Below are 19624 nucleotides of genomic sequence, written 5' to 3' on the forward strand. Positions count from 1 at the left end.
AGCACAATGTCTGGACATTACGGTGAGTGCAGGCCCGTACCCAGGATTTCGTTTCGGGAGGGGCCCAAAGATAAAAAATAATGTTACTGAAGATTGCTGATGTACCTAATTCTCGGTGTGCCTTTTACGGGTGTTTTTAACAGACACTTTAAACTTTTCCACTGAAACTGCTATTGTATTACATTTCTTTACGTTTACTGTCTTGTTATTTCTGTAACACATGTCTGAGACCCAGGGTTTGGAATATTCATTCACCAGTGAATGAATATATAGTTTCCATTGAATTGTGAACGAACAATTCCACCGCTCACAACAACGACGCCTTTCCAGCCAAAAAGAACCACACAAACAAAACGCTAGTGGAAGCAAATATATTCCACATATGCACAGATGGCACAGTGTGTTGGTATTAGAGTCTTCATGAAGCACAGAAGCCGTGAATATAATTTTCTCTCTCGTGGTCTGAACGTCGTTCTTCTCACAAAATAATTCATTGCAAGCCAACTCTCTTCACGGGGCTAGAAAGTGATGAAGATTATATATTCAGTTTTCACTAACAGGCTGATGACTGGCTCTCCGAACGCGAACGGCTGTTAATGATGACTTTATGCCACGAAAACTGTTGCATATCACTTAATTAATTCGTGTCAAGTTAATTTAGGGTAAGAATTCTTAATTATACTTGAATATTATAAACAGAAGTAGCAGGAGTGAAGGATTAGCGATAGCAATCTGGCGATTTCAGTAAATACTGCAAACGAACAACTAGAGCACATAACTGGTTTTAATTATCTTTACGTTTCCTCTTCGTCGAAGCAAAACAGTTTGTGTTGAACTGTTATGCCGCCTAGCAGTTCAACATAAACTGCTAAGCAGGTGCACCGGATTGCAACGTTCTTACTGATGGCAAACTAAAAACTGTTCTGCAAATAGTAGAAACTTGACATCTATTTAGCGGTTCAAATTGAGCTGCTAGGTGGCAAAGCCGTTTAATACAAATTGTTATGAACGAGTTATGACGAGTCGAAAACGAAGCATAAAGACAATTAAAACCCAAATTCGGTAGCTTAGCTTTCGCTCAGTACTTAACTTAAGAGTACAAGAGAAGCTTTACTTATTTTAGGATCGAATATGTTTTTTTTTTCGAATTACATACCTTTCCTGTTCTCCAATCGTTGCTGCCACCGGATCTCCATTATCCCCACCAAGCTGCTCGAAAAATTTTCGCGTTTCTCGCTTGTCGTATCCCCAGGGCGTGTCATCGGTTGCTCCACTGGTTCCGCTGCCTACGTTCGCTCCAATTGGGACCCGCCTCTTGCCAAATCCTCTGGCCGTCATCATTTCCGAATTGCGAAACGGTGCCCTGATTGACCGGGGAATTTTGGATGCTCGTGCTGCCAAACTGGCCAACTGGCGTGCCGGACCGGCATTTGAGGTATGATAGCAAAGCAGAATACCGTATAGCATCATCACAAATAGCAACTTGCAAGCCGACATTTTGATAACCTACAACGGAAAGAAATTAAAAAAAAGTTTTAGTTAATTTATTAAATTCGGCTCTACACAGTTTAAATTTGTAGTTTGTTAGCTTCTGTTCATACAAGCCAATTTCGGCTATACTGGATATTAGTTCCGGGCACAGGAAGCAGTGATGGCATTTCACCAGAGTAATACACGCTAGTATAAGATTCTTGTCTACACAGGGGATGCAAGAAGCGAACATCACACAAAAAGGAAAGCGCGCTTCTTCTCAGTGTCGAATAGACAGAATTTGAGTGTGTGCTTGTGGTTCAAGCAGCTGGCGCGAGTGAAACACGTTCTTTTCGCATGAATCGTTCTCACGCGCTCTCGCCTAAATACACCCAAGTTACCACTGGCGCGTGCTAGTGAGCGAACACGACTGTGATATATTTTTGAATTTATAGAAGGAAACCATGGCGTTGCTATGACAATCTTTTTCGCATCAAGGGAAAACTAAATTTTAACGATAAATTCTCTTATGCGAACCGTACACTAGAGTCCTCAACGGCGTGCACACTTCGGAGAAAATATCTTCATTCACCTCAGAGAATTACAGAGCTCTGCTCTAGCAATTTGGTGTGATCCAGAGCTAGAGTTGAAAGAAAATAAACAGTGGTGTGTGAAAGAGAAGAGCTCTCGATGATGTTGGGAAGAAATTATACTTGCTCTTCGTCACACAGAGGAGATGGACATCTCTGTCCGGAAGTATCGGAAATCGTGGTCGGAAATTCCTAAACAGAACTCATTTCATTTTCTCATAGATAACTAAACCGATTTTCACAAATGATTACGTTTAAATCAAAGGATTTATTGTCCAATAGGCTGTTATTATATTTGGTCCGAATCCAAGTTCCGGTTTCGGAGCCAGTCCCAGTTCACGGTTCTAGGTGTACCGGCAATAGTGGTCAAAAATTCAAAAACGGAACTCATTTCATGTTATCAGAAATAGCTGAACCGATTTCCACAAACTTAGACCCAAATGATAGGTATTAAGTCCCATTTTCAGCTATTGAATTTAATCATATGCAGTAACTACAGGATGAAGTGTATTTAAAAGATCAATCTGTCAATTAGAGCGATGCTTAAAAACGGAAAAAAGGAAAAAAAACTGTTAACGAATTGAAAAGGTTATGCTGCATAGATCGAAAACACAGCTTCGCTGTTTACGAGAATTTACGTACATTCACATGCAGAGTTGTATGATTTGAAAATTACACACCTTTAATTGCAACGAAATAACCGAAAAATCGGGAAGTGACCGCGGCTTGAGCCAATAATCATCAGATCACAAAGTACGTCTTTAAATCCATTGAACCATGGAAACACACATCTGCAGATAAAGGGTTCATATAAATTCATGCAGTTACTCTCACTAGTCATAAGCAAATTACAGTCTGAGCTAGTAAAATTCTTTCAAATTAGACATGAAGTCATAACGAATGAAATTCTTCGTAATTTGAAAAGTTAGGTTCTATTTTTTTTATTTAAAAGGTATTTTTATTCAGGGCTATTTGCGTAAAAGCTTTACGTGGCCGAATTAGCCGATTTTTTAAATAATCTATTTTTTGAAGTGGATCTCGTTGTCACTCTTTTTCTAGGAGGAAGCTTCCATTTCCCTCCTACGAGGGTTGAGGGGTACTTTGTTCGTAACTTGTCTCGTCATCGATTGCCGCATCGGTGGGTTTGTTGTTGATTTCCGTCTTCTTTTAGTTTCTTTTGTTCGCAGTCTTGAGCTCGTTGCTAGTTGCTGTAGATGCGCCTTGTTGTACATTGGTTGCAGTTGCTGGTTGGTTTGATGGTGAAACAGGAGTACTGCGCTCACTAGTTTCCATTGTTGAACGGTTGACCTTGTCTTTGGTTGAAGATGTTCTTTTCGCAGTTTCGGTGCAGGGTTTACCGTAGTGTGCAGGTTGTTCACAAAACTGGCATGTAACCAGCTGATTTTTATAGGTAATCAGCGTTTAACACGGATGTGTCCCACCTTGACCATAAATGATGTAAGATGGAATAACCTTACGTAGATGCATACGTACCACTCGCACGCCATTCCGGATACCGGGGAAAAAATTCCGCCATACTTCCCTTTCGATGGAAAGGATTTCACCGTACCGCGACATATTCTCCCGAACGTACTGATCGGTCACCTGCGGGGGGAGGTCATGCACGCGTACTTCTATGGCATTGTCCGCCATGTGCACAGGGATTTTGTATTTAATGTTATCACACACAACAAACATAATGTACACACAGTTAGACGCCTTGTTGAATTGAATCTCAGTTACATTATTAGCGTCTAGATGCATTCGTTCTTTAAGTAAGATTTCAATTTCATTTGCTGCTGGTCTAACTTTGCAACGCTTGAAATCTATACAAATTGAATTTGGTCTTGTAGGCCAAGATTCCGGCTTTGTTAAATCGTATTTGACCATTCCGTACACTCTATTGTTCACTGTGCTGTATTGTCTTTGTTATGTTGTTTCGACCGTAAATGATTTGCGACCGTAAATGATTTTCGACTGCGTCGTGTGAGATGCGAGCACGAACTGAAGTTAGGTTTTATGAATTGCATCGGAATATGGAATTTGACCACCTGCTGAACCTATTTCAGCAAACTCTTAGACTCGTTCGAATGCTGTTATTGGTCCACTGATTTAGTTTGCATATCTAATAGCTGTCACTTCTGGTTCCGGAGATATAAAAGTATACGTCACGTAACCGACAAAATTTGCTGTTTTTCGCGCCCATTTTTTCTAAAATGACTAAACCGATTTCAACAGTTTTAAGCTCGTTTGAAAGCTGCAATTGGATCATTGATCTAGTTTGAAGATTTTATAGCTGTCAATTCTGGTTCAGGAGATATAAAAGTATAGGTCACGTAACCAACATAATTTGTTGTGCTCAATTATCTCGATTTCAACAAACTTGGATTCGTTTGATACCTGCTATTGAGCCATTGATCTAGTTTAAAATTTAATAGCTGTTATTTCCGGAGAATTAATGGTATAAGCAACATAACCTTTTTTGGGTCATTATTCAAGTTCGAAGATCACTGCCACTTCTGATTCCGGATATATAAAGGTTTAAATGACCTAACCGAAAAAACTCTCTTTATTTCTTACCACTTACTGATCTATGATCACGTTCAAATCTATTACGCTTGGTCTGAAATATATTCCGAATATGTGGCATAAACGCTGGAATATGCTTTTGTGAAATACCCGAATTATTTTGCATAAATTCGTGTCAAAAATGAGCCAAAATTAGTATTAGAAATGATCTCCATAAAACCTGTTTTATTCCACCTAATGGTGTAATGATGCATACCTCATATCTCTCATATTCTGTTTTCTTTTATTCTTGAAAAACAAAAAGGTTTATCCATCAACTAGTATAACCTACAGAGTAAAACTGTTCTCATATCGGTAATAGTATCTCTAAGGAAACGAAGTGAGTTCCACTATTGCAGGTACTTTCGGAACCGAAATCCGGGAACCGGTAGAATCGGTTCGAGAAAAGTGAGTGGGATCCATTTTTGAGTCAACAGTCACAATATCCTGTCGTTAATCGAAAACTGGTAATCAGAAAAACTGACATCAATTTGTTTGGCCGTCTACTGACAATGACTATCGATTGGAATAGTTTAGTACCAAATTCTCAACACACTTAACTCAATAACTCCGGAACCGGAAGTTGCATCCTGACGAAACTTTTGAGTTTTGTATAGGACTATGAGACCTTTCATTTGAACCTAATTTTGGTAGAATCGGTCACGCCATCTCTGAGTAAAGTGATGAAATAATTTAAAATTGAAATTTTTACACTAATCACCCAGTAATTCCGGAACTGGAAGTCGGAAATGAAATTTAGGAACTTTGTACCTTTCATTTGAATCTAAGTTTGTGAGAATAGGTTCAGCCATCGTGGAGAAAAGGTAGCGAGCGCAAAAAAATGTACATACATACATACACACATACAGGCATGCGTACTCGAGGAACTGAGCCGAATGGTATATGAAACTCGGAACTCCGGACCTCGGTTAAAAGTCGGTTTTCACAGTGATTGCATAATCTTTCTATATGAGAAAGGTAAAAAAGCAAACAACATTTCAGTGAAAAAAAAATGTGTATGTGTTATTTCTATCGAGGTAATGGAAGTGCGACAAATTTGAAAACAAAAAATTTAAACACTTAACTCATACGAATAAAAAAAGAAGTAATAGGAAGCACCCCTTAAGAATATATCGCCATATCTCAACTAACGTATGATTATCGTTAAAATATCGATTCTGGAATATAATTAAAAGCTTCGATATAATTGAAAGCTATCGCTACTTTGTTTGAATATAATGTCTTGTTATTTTGATCGCCATCCATACAGAATTTATATCAAATAGATACATTAAACATAGCATAATTTTAGAAAAACATTGTGTGATTTTCTGATGGTGTCGACACCGACCTTTACGATTGTTGCTTCTGAGATGTGGTTATGCAGGTTCTTTAGGGTAATCCAACGAAAAGAGAATCTCCAAAAATCGGAAAAGCTATTGGGTTTATTTCCTACATGAGTGAACAACATCTTCACAGATCATTCCTACGGTACAATGGTCGATTATACAAACCACCTACCGTCATTTGCTTCATGTTATAAACAAAAATTAATATTTGAACGCTCTTCGCTGAAAGTGTCAAAAGACAAAGTTTCTGAGAGCAAGTCATTTATTTCCACCCTGTAGAATGTCTCTCATCAGTCTAGAAGTCAGTTTAATATTCCTTTTGAATTAATCGAACGATACGAGGGTAGAGTCTAAATTAATTAAAGGATGCTTTGCAGAATCGATTTTCCCGCTTACATACTGGATATAAAGAAGTGTTTTTAACCTTACACTCTGTGTAATTCAGAAATCAAAAAGAAAAAAAGAGTAAATCAAATCATGTGAGCTCCTGTTTTAAATTTTAAATTTTCAACTTTCATCACTTAGTAGTCCTCGTGAAGAACAGCCTTTTAACGTGCCGTAAATCTATTCCGATGTGAAGATCATATTAGTTGATGGCTATATAAACTTAGTTTGACGGTTCCTGGTTTCAGGTACCAGAAACAGCGGCCGATAACTCCAAAATGAAACTCATTTAAATTTCTTTGAATAGGTTTTGGAACAGACAAGCGAAGGGAGATCGCGATAGTTCGATGAAAACAAATCGGGCACGAAAGGTGGATGGGAAGCAATTGGAACCGTGAATCGTTAATTTCAACCACGCTTGCGATACTCTTGTGTACCGACGTAATGTCTCTGAAAAACGATTTTATCGGTATCACTCGCTCCAATAATGCACACTAACACTTACTGTGGATGGTTACGATCATTTTTTAGGGTAGTCCACAAAAAGTATAGCATGACAATTCCAGAAAACCGACGTCACCTGTTCTGACCTTAGACCGCTCACTCGTGTCGGTTTCAGTACATTGCCGGATAATCATTCTGTTCTTTGGCTTGTAATAATCGATTTAGATTTTGTCAAATGTTACCAACCGACACCAAAAGTTCAACGGAATCTGCATCATCTTAGCCAAACATGCTTCAGAAGCGCACTCGCATTCCTCTTTTTAGTCCTGAGTAAGAATGCGCGGTACCTAGCGATAGGATATCTTTTTCATCTGCAGAGTAAAACTCAATTTTTTATATTTGCGCTCAGTGCTACTCCTTGTGGAATCTGCTATCACACGCACCTACGCTTTCCGGCCATTCAGCACCATTTCATGTAGTTCTGACATTGCCCTCTGATGTGGACTTCATCGGCAGCGTAGTTTCGATCGCCACGTAACTCTCGAATTATTTCACGGTGTAATCTAAAGAAGCATTATCACCATAATAATTATCCAACATTTGTGTACAAAGCAATTGATGGAGGAGTCCGATTTCGGGAGGGGCCAGGGTAGGTATAAAACCAACGTATTTAAAAAATTTTTAGATAATTTTGATTATTTCTAGAGCAGTTTTAAAAACTACTAGTGAATTTATCAAAAATTCAAGAAAAACTACAATTTTGTGTGATATTCATCAAAATTTTTAATTATAAACTGTACAAACTTAGTGAAAGAGTTATGAACCGTTTTATTTTTTAATGTCAATCATGTTTCCACAAAGTATTTTATTTAGATAATTTAGATTTAAATTCAACCTCGCGAATATCACTTTAAGTTTTTTTGCTACTCAAAAATAAGGGTATAATAAGGTATGCTTTAACCATTTTCTTCTGATCGGGACATCACACTATTCATAGTTGCTTTGACCAATCGCGTCAGTTTATCCAGAAAACTGTTTTCGTGCATGATCTGCCACAGATGTTCTCAATCGATTGTGTCGTATGCCGCTTTAAAGTCAATGAGTAGATGATGCGTGGGTACGTTGTATTCACGACACTTCTAGAGTACTTGTTTTATCGCGAATATGTAATCCCTAGCGGCGTGGGCCCCAGTAAATTCCGCTTGATACGACCTACGAATATCTTATCTACTGGTAGTAGACGACCGCAAAGAATTTGGGAGCGTACCTTGTAGGCGGTGTTAAGCAATATGATTGCTCGGTAATTGCAACAGTCAAACTTATCACCCTTTTTGTAGATGGGACATACCACTCCTTCCATCCATTCCTGCAGTAGAATCTCCTCCTCCCAAATCTTAGAAATCATCCTATGCATCGCTGTAGCCAGTTTTAGCAGCTCGTCGGCAATTGGTCATTGCCAGCGGCTTTTTTGTTCCTCAGTTTACCGATCTCCTCACTTATCTCCGACAGATCAGGTACTGGTAATCTTTCATCAGCAGAGCGTGCATCCAGATTTATTCTTGTGTCATTTTCTGTATCTTGTGCTTGCGCTTGCGATGCTCGTCGTAGTACTACTCCCACCTGTCGATCACCTCACATTCGTTCGTGATAAGATTACCTCTGGTATTTCTGTGGCCTGTGGCCGGTAAATGCAGCAGTCGCCTTCTCATAGAACTTTCGTGTATCATTTACGCGGTACAGCTGTTTCTGTTTTCGCGTCGCGATGACGATTTTCGGAAAACCGAGTTCTGTCTGTCCCGCGCACGGAAAGACCGATATCAGCATTTTGGCGAAAAAATTAGTTGATTTTCTGATTTTAGTTAGTTATTTTTTGAGACAACTAAAAAAATCTTACTTTTGCTAATTTAGATTTTTTAATTCTAATTTCCTTGATAATAATAAAATATTTATTGAAATGGCTATTTTTTTAGTTGAATTCACCAATTGTCATTTCTTAGCTAAGGCACACTTCATATCCATTCAACTAATTTTTTAGTTGAACTAGAGAAATAAAACGTTGTTTTCAACCAACATAAATGGTTGAATTGGTTTCTGCAATTTGCAGCTATATGGCGCTCTGTCGTCGAAATAACGCTAACACCGTAATGACTACTAGCCACTAGATGGCACACTAATACCGAAAAAAGTTTCAGTCGCCGTTGACTTTTATATATTGGTAGGTATAAATACGATGTTGTATTGGAGAAAAAGACATAAGCGAAACATAAACTTCTTTTTGAACATTTTTTTTCTAAATCACTGTTTTCTTCATTCGACTTCGCGAAATCGACTCTCTCACTGAAAACTTTGAGCACTCGGAAAATAAAAACCGAATACAAGTAGTACATCGAACGGCGTGGCCCGGAAGGTTGGAAGATACAAAAAACATCATTTGACATGTACAATTAGAGTGCAACATTCGAAACTCAATTCACTGTTCCGCGTAAAAACATTATTACGCACAATCGCTTCAAATGCGCACAAATTCTGAATAAATACACGTTCCACTAACAGTTTACGTCATTTTTACATACCGGTTTAGAAATTTATATATGGATATATCGTAATACATGCATAAAACATCTGAACAATTTGCAAGCAGTTTCAACAAGACTGTCCCTTTTAGCTTTTTAATGGATTGTTTTGTTTTGACACTTCTCATGAATTTTGTGGCTAATAAACTGGTGATAGAGAAATAGAAACAAATTTTCTGATTCTAAAAACAAAATTAGTTGTCAATGAGAATTTCGTGTTGGAATGAGATATTGCTGATTTGTGTCCAGAATATTCGACAACTAAACACATTCTCTAAAAATAAGAGTTTTTTCAGCAAATAAATTCTCAATTTTAACTAATTTTATAGTTATTTTGGAAATTTTGTTGTTAAAATCAACTAATTCAAAAACAGTAATACGAATTAGGCGCAGAGCTAATTTCGGTCGTTCCGTGCGACTTTTTGTATCGTTTCTCGTTGCATTCTTTTCTTCGACCTACTGCTAGCATTCGCCGTCAAACCAGTCATTTCCTCGATTCGATAGCCTCGTGTCTTGTACGGTTGCGGCAGTTCTACTTATGGCGGACCATATATTCCTCCAGCCACCTTCAAGTGTCGCCGCGCCAAGCTGCTTTTCCCTTGGTAGCACTAGCTCCAGCTGATGCGCGTATTTTTTGACAGTACACAGAAAAAAATATGAATTTTACAAGTGACATTATACAAATTCTACAAACGATACAATTCATAACTACCAAACTTCTACCAAACGCAATATTCCATTCGTATAGAAATTTACTGGATCCGAGTGTAATTTGCACTCGGCCAGCAAGTGAGACTGTATGAATTTATATGCACGATTTACCAACCAATCAGATATGTGCTTTTGTGGCTCTGGTGTGCTTTGTGATCTAATGTTTTTCGGTTCAAGCCGCGTTGTTGCTGCCGATCTTTTGATTTTTATTCCATTCGTTTTAAAGCCATGTAATTTTCAAGTCACACAATTTTACATGTTCTTGAATATAAATTTGTGTGCTCCATTTATGTGCATCTGTTAAGATGTAAAATCACACGACTTTTTTGAACTGTGTACGAACGCTACGCAACTGCTCGAGATTGAGTGTCGGTGTTCGTATGCGACGAGTATTGTGCAACGTCGATAGTTTTAAGCACATACAAACCGCGTCATGAAGAATCAATGTTTGCACTGCGGTAGATGCGGACATTTATGACGTCGGAGATGAATCGGCCGTCGATGATAACGTGGTCGACTTGGTTATCCGTATATCGATCAGGTGATCTCCAGGTGGTTTTGTGGATATCTCTGCGGTGGAAGAAGGTGCTTCGGCCATTCCTTGGGAGGCAGCAAAGTTCACGCATCGTTGGTCGTATAAAGGCTATGCAGAGTATTCAGATCTCATGTATTTCACTGTCCAAGGGAGCAGATTTTGGATCATCTTTAAGATCTTATTTTAAATATGCTGGAGTCTGAGTTTGTGTGTTCGTGCACAACCTCGCCAAACAGTGACGTTGTATTTGCTTTAGGGTAGACAATTTGTTCATAGATGCTTATATGCATGTCATCTGATTCTTCAGAAACAGTTTGGATGTTCTACATTCATGATCAAGATAAATAACTTCGTCTGGATGACCGCATTACCGAATCGAACTCAACATTCTTCTGATGGAACTAGTTTAAGAAATTGGGAAAAGAACATTTAATAGACGATATTCATCCCGATTCGTCTGCTACATTTGATAAAATTAACTGATATGCTTCGATTTCACTAGATCAATATCATTCTAGTGAAATCGAAGCATATCAGTTGCCATGGATGCTTTCAGACTATTTAAATACGTATATACCTCATTACGCGTAACATGTCGATTAAAACTGGTAACACTACATCTGAATCTCCACTACGTCCACAAGGAAATCATCTTCTATTCCTGGTCGACGTAAATGGCGTTAATATTTTTTCTTCGAAATGCTTAAACCTCGCATACGCTGATAGTTTCAAGTTGTTCTTAAAAATGTATAACCAAATAATGTTCTGTTCCTTCAGCTGGATATTTTCGGAAATCAGTGTCTGATCAACAGAAAGGTTCTAAACGCCTTAAGGTTTTCCATATTTTTACTCACAAACAGAACACAATGACTTTCAGTTTTTCGCTTCTTGGAGTCTTGATACATAAAGTGAACTCTATTCAATATCATGAGGTTTAACTGACGTTAAACTAAACTTTTCGATTATATTACGTACATCGTTTCTAAGCCATTCTTATATTAGGGCATTGTATACTGTCGTGGTTTGCTCCATATTAGAATTATCAACAAGAGTATGGTCCTTATTACCATAATGAAGTGCAGTTTGAAGCAGTAAAGCATAAATTCGTTCAATTTACCCTGAAGGAATCCCAGACAACCTTCCTAGATACGAACACCGATGAAACTCGGACTTTTGTTACTTAGTGTAATGCTTCAAAAGCAATGTTCGTTTCAGATTCAATTCAGGAGCGCATAGACCGATATTCTGTCCAAGTATTCTCGGTCATGTCAATATAATCAACGTAAACAGAATTCTCTTTCCTCGTTTTCAAGAATGAATTACTCGATGAATGAACTGATAACGTGATCTGTATACTATTCTTTACGTTTCGTGTTTGACTCGTCAGTGCAGAGCAGTTCAAATTGAGCTGCTTATTGCAATTTGAACTGCTCTGCACTGACGAGTCAAAAACGAAACGTAAAGAATAGTAAAAACGGTTATGTGCCCTGAGCACAAACATAGGCTAACCCCTAAATGATGATCTGTATAGTTAACCACTGTTATACACGTTTTGATTGTAATCGGTCTTGTTTCTGCATCAAAATGCCTTACTATTTGCTATACCAGGCTGGGTGTTAATTTAAAAAAAAAAATGCAGAACTAACCGCATATCCTATCAATTCGAAAACATTTAACTTAAAATTATTAGGTAACGTCGTTTAAGTATTTCAATTGCATGCTATTGAAAAATTGGTTTGAATTGACCTATGTCAATCACAGTCACAGTCACAGTGCGTCAATGATGTCATCCTCTCGTCCGATTTGCGAAGTATGAAATATCACACAAAAGGGAATCTATAAACATATGCCCAAATACATTTTTGCTTTAGTTAACCCCAGGCTGTGAGCGAGCATTCCTCGTAGGGTGGTGAAGGTGTGAGTGAATGAAAGTCACATCAATTCGCTCGCTGGATACTCGCTTTTGTATGTGTGCGGTGTGTTTAGTATAGTATAGTCTGAGCTAATAAAAGTAATTTTTATTGACTCATAATAGACGAAAAATTAATGTCACTCTCACCTTCGCTTGCAAACTATGAGAACGAAATCCATGTCCCGTTAATGGCAAGAGCGGAACAGTAGCTTCAAAATTGTGTTCTTTCTTTAATTTGCCCTTTCAGCCATTTGTGGTTTTCTAGCAACTATTCACACGATTCAATCAGTGTCATCAAAGAGAATCATCTCTCAGCATAATCCCTCAGACCCTATTATTTAACCAAACAATAATCGTGTAACCTAATTGAATAGTTAGAATTTGATGTAGTCTTATAACGCATAATATTTTGATCTAATCTTGCTTCCAAGAATCTTATAGGAGGAAACCACTTTTGGTGTTTTAAAGATAAATCCAAGATTACGGGTATCTTGTGCAATGATATGGGAGTAGTGGTCTCTGAACGACAGCTGAGAATCAAGTACTACACCTAAGTGCCTTACAATTGATACTCTCTCAAGGAATTCTCCAAAAATAGTGTATCTCCAGAGAATAGGTTCTTTCTTGCGTGTGAATGAAATAACGGAGCATTTCGATATACTAAGCGTCAATCGGTTACGCGTACACCAGTCGCTGAAGGCATCAACTTGTCGTTGTAAGGCCTTGCAGTCTTCTTCAGATCTAATGATATGAAATAGCTTGAGATCGTCTGCATAAACAAGCCTACACCCTGGTGGCAAGACAAAACAGATGTCGTTGTAGAACAAAGAAAATAGCATAGGTCCGAGATTGCTACCTTGAGGCACACCCGACAGATTCGAGAAGCTATTTGATTCACAATTTCCAAGCTTAACAGAAAGTAAACGGCCAACAATATACGATTTAAGCCAATCGGTGTAGCAGAGTAGCAGAGTATAGTCAACACGATCGAACGCTGCTTTAAGGTGAAATGTAGCGGAATGCGAAAATCGCGTTTTTGATCAATTATTCAAAAACTAGACCGATTTTCGAAAAACCAAAAACACTTAAGTTTTCGAAATCAAATTTATCATAACTAAGTATTCTTAGAATTTTGAAATTTTGCTTTGCCGAGCCGTAATTGGTTTTTGAAATGTATAAACGGTCACTGTTCCGTCCCACGGGGAAGATTTTAGAACTGAAAAGTAGTGTTTGTAGCAGAATTTCACAAAGAATCTGAAATGCAACTCAAAATTATAAAATTTTAGCTAAAACAACCGAAAATTGAAAAAGTTTACATAAACTTTTTTGCATTTTTTTTTATTGCTTGCGCGCTGCTGTTTCGTATTGAGGTGGTGTGAGAAATGCACGGTGGGCACAGTGGCATTATATCGTGAGCAAAAATTACATATAAAACTATGACGCGAATTTATGCAGCATTGGGTTTTGTGCTGAAATAGAAACGAGTTGAATACAATAAAATGGGTATTGTAAGAAATTGTTTATTTTCTAAGTAACTGTCATTTATAATGCTAATAATGTCCAATTCTGTTGAGTTCAATGCATTGATGTTGCTGAAGCAATAAAGCCTGGCTGTGTGATATCGTATAACAGGTATTATTTTAGATTGTAGCAATTTTTATAGCAAAACTATAACTTCATCATTGACAAGCTACTGAATGAAATACAAACCAAGTATTATCGTGATATAAACAATGTGATAAACATTGATAAACAACAGGCATATACATGGTTAGCAAGTTGGTCAATACATATACATATAACCTCATGTTAGTCATTCATAATTACTCATGATTTATAGCTCTAGTGTAAGAGTAATCACTAACAATAACGATTGAATTAGGATATATTCAAAGTGTGAAGAATTCAAAAATCCATTACGTCCAGTCTTTTTCACAAGCGAATATAACGAGAGCTAAGCCCACTGCGCTCAATCATTGTAAAAAGTTCTTGTTTGCATGTGTCCGTTTTTCGTGGTTTGCTTTGTGCGACGGTTCGTTCAACTGAAGCGGATGAAATTTTGCGCGCATTTTATGACGCTACATTTCACCTTAAGGTCTGTATAAACTGTGCTCCATCTTCAATGTTTCTGATGCAATGTGACGTGAACTGAACTAAATTTGTAGCTGTTGATCTACCGGGGAAAAAACCATGTTGATCGGTCGATATGTATGATTTTTTTTAAACAGAACATTGCTAACGAGAATTTCGAATAACTTAGAACTTATTTCCTTTCTTGAATACAGGGAACATGTACGATTTTTTCCAGCATTGTGGGAATATTCCTTGAGACAGAGACTTATTGAAGATTATCTTTAGAGGAACACACAGTGCATTCGCGCATCGTTTGAGTATGATGGCAGGAATACAATCTGGGCCAGTTGATGTTGATGACTTCAGTTTTTTCAACGCAAAAATGATTTCTTCGCATGTGAATTGAATGTTATCAAGACTTATAATATCGCAAGGAACATCTCTGAGCCCGAATTCCATCTGAGCAGGATCAAATGAAATTGTTTTGAAGACACTTAAGAAATGTTTAGCGAACAAGTTGCAAATTCCAGTAGATGAATTTGAACATTCATTTCCAAGAGTCATAGTAGAAGGGAAGCCTACCTCCTTGCGTTTACTATTCACGAAAGACCAGAAACGTTTTGGATGTTGTTTAAGATCGGCTTGTGTTTGTAAAACATGTCTAGAATAAAGCATGCGGTTATAGACCTTGTAGTTGTTATTAGCGAGAGTGAATTCGTGCTAAGTTATAGGGTTGCGTCAAATTGTGTAATGCCGAAGTGCAGTTGCTCTTACGCATTTCAGTGCAAGAAGTATCTGTACCCTTCAAAAAGTATCATTTTTTGTCATAAGCGATGACTTTTATCTGATTGAACATTATTTTTAACCACATATGAGCATCATTTTAATGATAATTTTATCCAATTTATAGGAAGTTGTGCTCGTCTGAAGAGACTTCAAAAACTTTAACCACATAAATGTTAGTACATGTATTGAATTGTACTCTTGCATCATCTGTTTGAATTGTGGAATTGAGTAAACAGAAATCTGGTCGAGAATGTTGCCCATCGGCGGGAATGCTTCCTTTCGATTGTTTGGTAAAAACACTGAATGGCATTGAAAGCTACGTGAACGATTTCATACATCGGTTAAGTGGTATGTTTGCATTCCGTAGCTTTACTCAACAATTCCGGCGGTATGGAACTCGTGAACGCGAGGAAAATGTAGGAGTATATTCAAAAATAATACATAGATTTTTCTTTCACGTCTTCAATGAAAGTGCCACGATCTCAGTAGGAAATCAAATCGGCTCGTGCGGCTAACGTAAAAATGAAACTGTTAACATTGTATCGCGTAATCAATATTGTTATGGTTTTTGTTTCACTCGTATCTCACCGGTCTCCTTATGATTCGGTTATGCAGGGTGTCCCAAGAACAATTTTGAATTTAAAAATGCAATAATAAAAAAACAGCTCGATAGATTTCAAAGATTATAAATTTATTTGAAAGGTTGATTAATTAAATTTCATTAAATTAATCATAAAATTAAATTTTTATGAAAAATAATTTCGTTCAAATGACCCCCACGGCTGGCTTGGTAGTAGCCAATCCGATCCACTCAATTTTTGAGTACATTTTCAATAAATAAAAAAAAACGGTTTGATGGATTTTAATGATTATACATTTCCGATAAGTTGCGATTATTTTCTTATGGAGCGATTAAAGATAAATGTTACACCAACCATCTAGAAACAATTGAAGACCTCAAGCATGAAATTCAAGCTGCTATTGATGACATAAGAATTTGTGAAAATGATTGTTCTTATGTCATCAATAGCAGCTTGAATTTCATGCTTGAGGTCTTCAATTGTTTCTAGATGGTTGGTGTAACATTTATCTTTAATTGCTCCCCAAAGAAAATAATCGCAGCTTCTCGGAAATGTATAATCATTGAAATCTATCAAACCGTTTTTTTATTATTGCATTTTTAAATTCTAAATTTGTCGTGGGACACCCTGTATTATTCGCAGGCACTTTTAATGTTAATGAGCCAACTTGAATTTATCTAAACTTTGACGTTTGTGGTTTCGAACTACATTAAAAATACCAATCAATATTTCCCTAAGCGTCTAAAGAAAAAAAATCAAAGTGTTGTATGCAAGACACGACCGAGCATGATTACATTAAAAATAAAATAATTCTAAGGTTCCCTTAATGAAGAGGGGACCTGCACGCACGGCATGAGCTGTGGGGAAACGAAAGACAGAATCGAAACGGATTCGTACTTGCCGAAGATTACGAAGCTGGACAGTACAACATCCTCGCTCCGGACAAAGACTTCGAGAAATTCTCCCCCATTCAAAGCCCTTCTGGTCCTTAACGGAGGTGCTTAAGAAAAAAACCGAAGCCTATTCCTTCTCTGATGTCACCGCAGGACGCATCTGAAGAAATACCTTAAATAACACCAGTAGAGAAGTCCACATGAAAAGCCCTTACTTGTTGATCGGGATCTCATTAAAATTATCAAAAATTATCCTTCAGATAGAGCATTTCTGGTTTCTCTGAATAATGCACTTTCAGAAAGATTTACTATTGCTGCTGGTGTACCCCAAGGAAGTATCCTAGGTCCAATCCTATACAACATTTTTACATCAGACATCCCACCTCTTTCGGGTGGTGGTGTTCTGTCACAATTTGCTGATGATACTGCCATTTTTTACCAAGGTCGTGTCATTAATGCTCTGAAGAATAAACTACGGACAGGTCTGGACGCTCTAACTGAATATTTTACAAGCTGGAAAATTGTGATCAATGCAGCAAAAACTCAGGTCATCTTGTTTCCACATTCAAGATCTCCAAAACTTGTTCATTCCTGAAAAACGGCTAGTCCGATCTTCGCAAATTACAAAGTTTTACGGTAAAAGCGTATAGATCGAGATTAAGAAAATCTACAGGGTTGCGCAAATGAACCTAAAATCACCCATAACTTCACAGTATTACGCGAAAGCCAAAATTCTTCAATTTAAAATGTTTTTTAAACTCACTAATAGTTTCGACGTATGACTGATTCTTCATAAACGAGTTATAGGTGTGATGCCGAAAAAGGCGTAAAATTTTTAAAAATAGGGCTCAAAACTATTCCAATTTGGACCTAATGTTAGTTGCTGATCATACAAACCGTCTTCGGCTTTTCCGGTCTCCGGATTTTGAATGTGGAAATTATAGCATTAAAAAATATTATAACCGCAGTTATTTTAAAATTCAAATTGATGTTTTTCTGTAAATACTATATGACGATTTTATGCGAAATTTTGGTTATAAATTGAAATTCTAGTTGTCGCCATTTCAACATACATTTTTTATTTCGTTAAGTTCAATAAGTGGTCCGCGGTTTTCATAGCTCGGCGGCTGATAAAAATTATTCAATGGCATCTGGCGAAGAACAAAGCGAATATGGCTAATAGATCTACGCTGTATTGATTAAATTAGGAGTTAAAAAAATATTAAATGTACAAGAAGGTAGTAAAGCGACTTAAAAATAGCGTGATTGATAACACCATCGACATATTTGTAATCTACTAGGGTTCGATTCCCATCTCGAACTCGAAAGATGAATGAATGAAATGAAATTAATGAAAAATTGAACCAACGAGAGTGTTTTGCAACAATACAGGATACAAGCTGCTTGTTATTTATTGTTTGTCAAGAAAATCCTCAAGTTTCTCTGCACATGTTACTCTATAAATCGCGGATCTTCGAAGATAACAATCGAACTAAAAGCTGTTATTTTCGTGTGAATACCAGCCATTATAAAATTGATTATCTATTTCTTCCCAAAATCTATCTAGAAATTTCGACAGAAATTAGTTCACGAGCTTTTTTTGTATGTCGTGAGCTACGTTTATCTTTTGTATTCGTACTACTAGAAAAAGAAAGTATTTTCTTAATGCGAAGCTGGTCTAATAATATTTCAAAATTCTGTCTTCCATTTTATTTCCTAACATCTCATTTAATCCCGGTAAAGCATTGAATATTTGAATAATTTTAAAGTTATGTAAAAGTTGAATATGCTTGAAACTAATATTCCCACAACATTTGTTATTACGAGGCGAATTAAATTTTTCTATGGCGCAAATGAATCAATTTCTTCACCTCAGTGATTACCATGACAAAAATAAGATTGATTGACTAATAAATATTTATCGATAGCTTTGTTCATGCCGGATGATGAATATAAAAAGAAACCGACCAACTGTAGAACTAGCAAATTTACCATCTGATACCCCGGTGAACGGTGCTTTTGGTCTTTCGGACATGTTGCGATAAATTATACAGTCGGACAAAAATGCATGTTCCGTCGACTCACCCACGGCCGATGAAGCAGTATATTAACTAACATATTAACTTTCTAAATTTTGCTACCGTACCACTTCCGGGAACGATTTCAACGTAACAAAAACGACAACGTCAGGCAGAGGCTGTTGATAGGACAAACTATGAATTTCAAACTATTTTCTCTTTGTAGTGGTCGCATCCAACAGGATGAACATTGTTTTTATATTTGCTACCACCAAATGGTACGGATGCAAAATCACAGGTATGATGAGCAAACTGCATCCAACTTTGTTTTTAAAATCAGTTATTAAATTTATACCAACCGGACGTGCAAGAGTGGCCTTTTCGTCGCACCTCAACGAACCAAATTAGCCGTCTGTGTAGCTGACTTTCGACCTGTCACCGTGGACCTAATTTATGTTCGCATTTGCAAAAGAAAGCACTTTGTTGCAATGAAGCTACATAACTTTACCCTTACCGTAGCTGTAAGCTAAAGTAGGATTGTGTATTCGATACAAGAAATGTGTTTAGAAGTCGGTTTAAAAGGTGTGTACAATTTGAACCTATAAACAAGTTTCTGTATGGTGTCGATGTTATGCCTATTTTCAACACTCAATTAGTCATCATCTTTTTTCAATGTTCTACTAAAATTATGTGCACAGTTTTATATGGTTAATATGTCTAATTTAGATTGTATTATT

The 19624-nt window shown here is 37.2% G+C and overlaps 1 protein-coding gene across 1 annotated transcript in view; it reads right to left on the bottom strand.

Moving 5' to 3' along the window:
- Positions 1-19624, bottom strand: part of LOC131436244 (allatotropins-like) — an 84558-nt gene that overhangs the window by 15010 nt on the left and 49924 nt on the right. The window contains exon 2 of the mRNA XM_058604869.1: positions 1157-1506. Within this exon, the coding sequence (XP_058460852.1) occupies positions 1157-1506 (350 nt within the window). The remainder of the gene's footprint in view (positions 1-1156; positions 1507-19624) is intronic.

Source organism: Malaya genurostris, chromosome 3 (genome assembly GCF_030247185.1).
Source record: "Malaya genurostris strain Urasoe2022 chromosome 3, Malgen_1.1, whole genome shotgun sequence".
Lineage (NCBI taxonomy): Eukaryota > Metazoa > Arthropoda > Insecta > Diptera > Culicidae > Malaya > Malaya genurostris.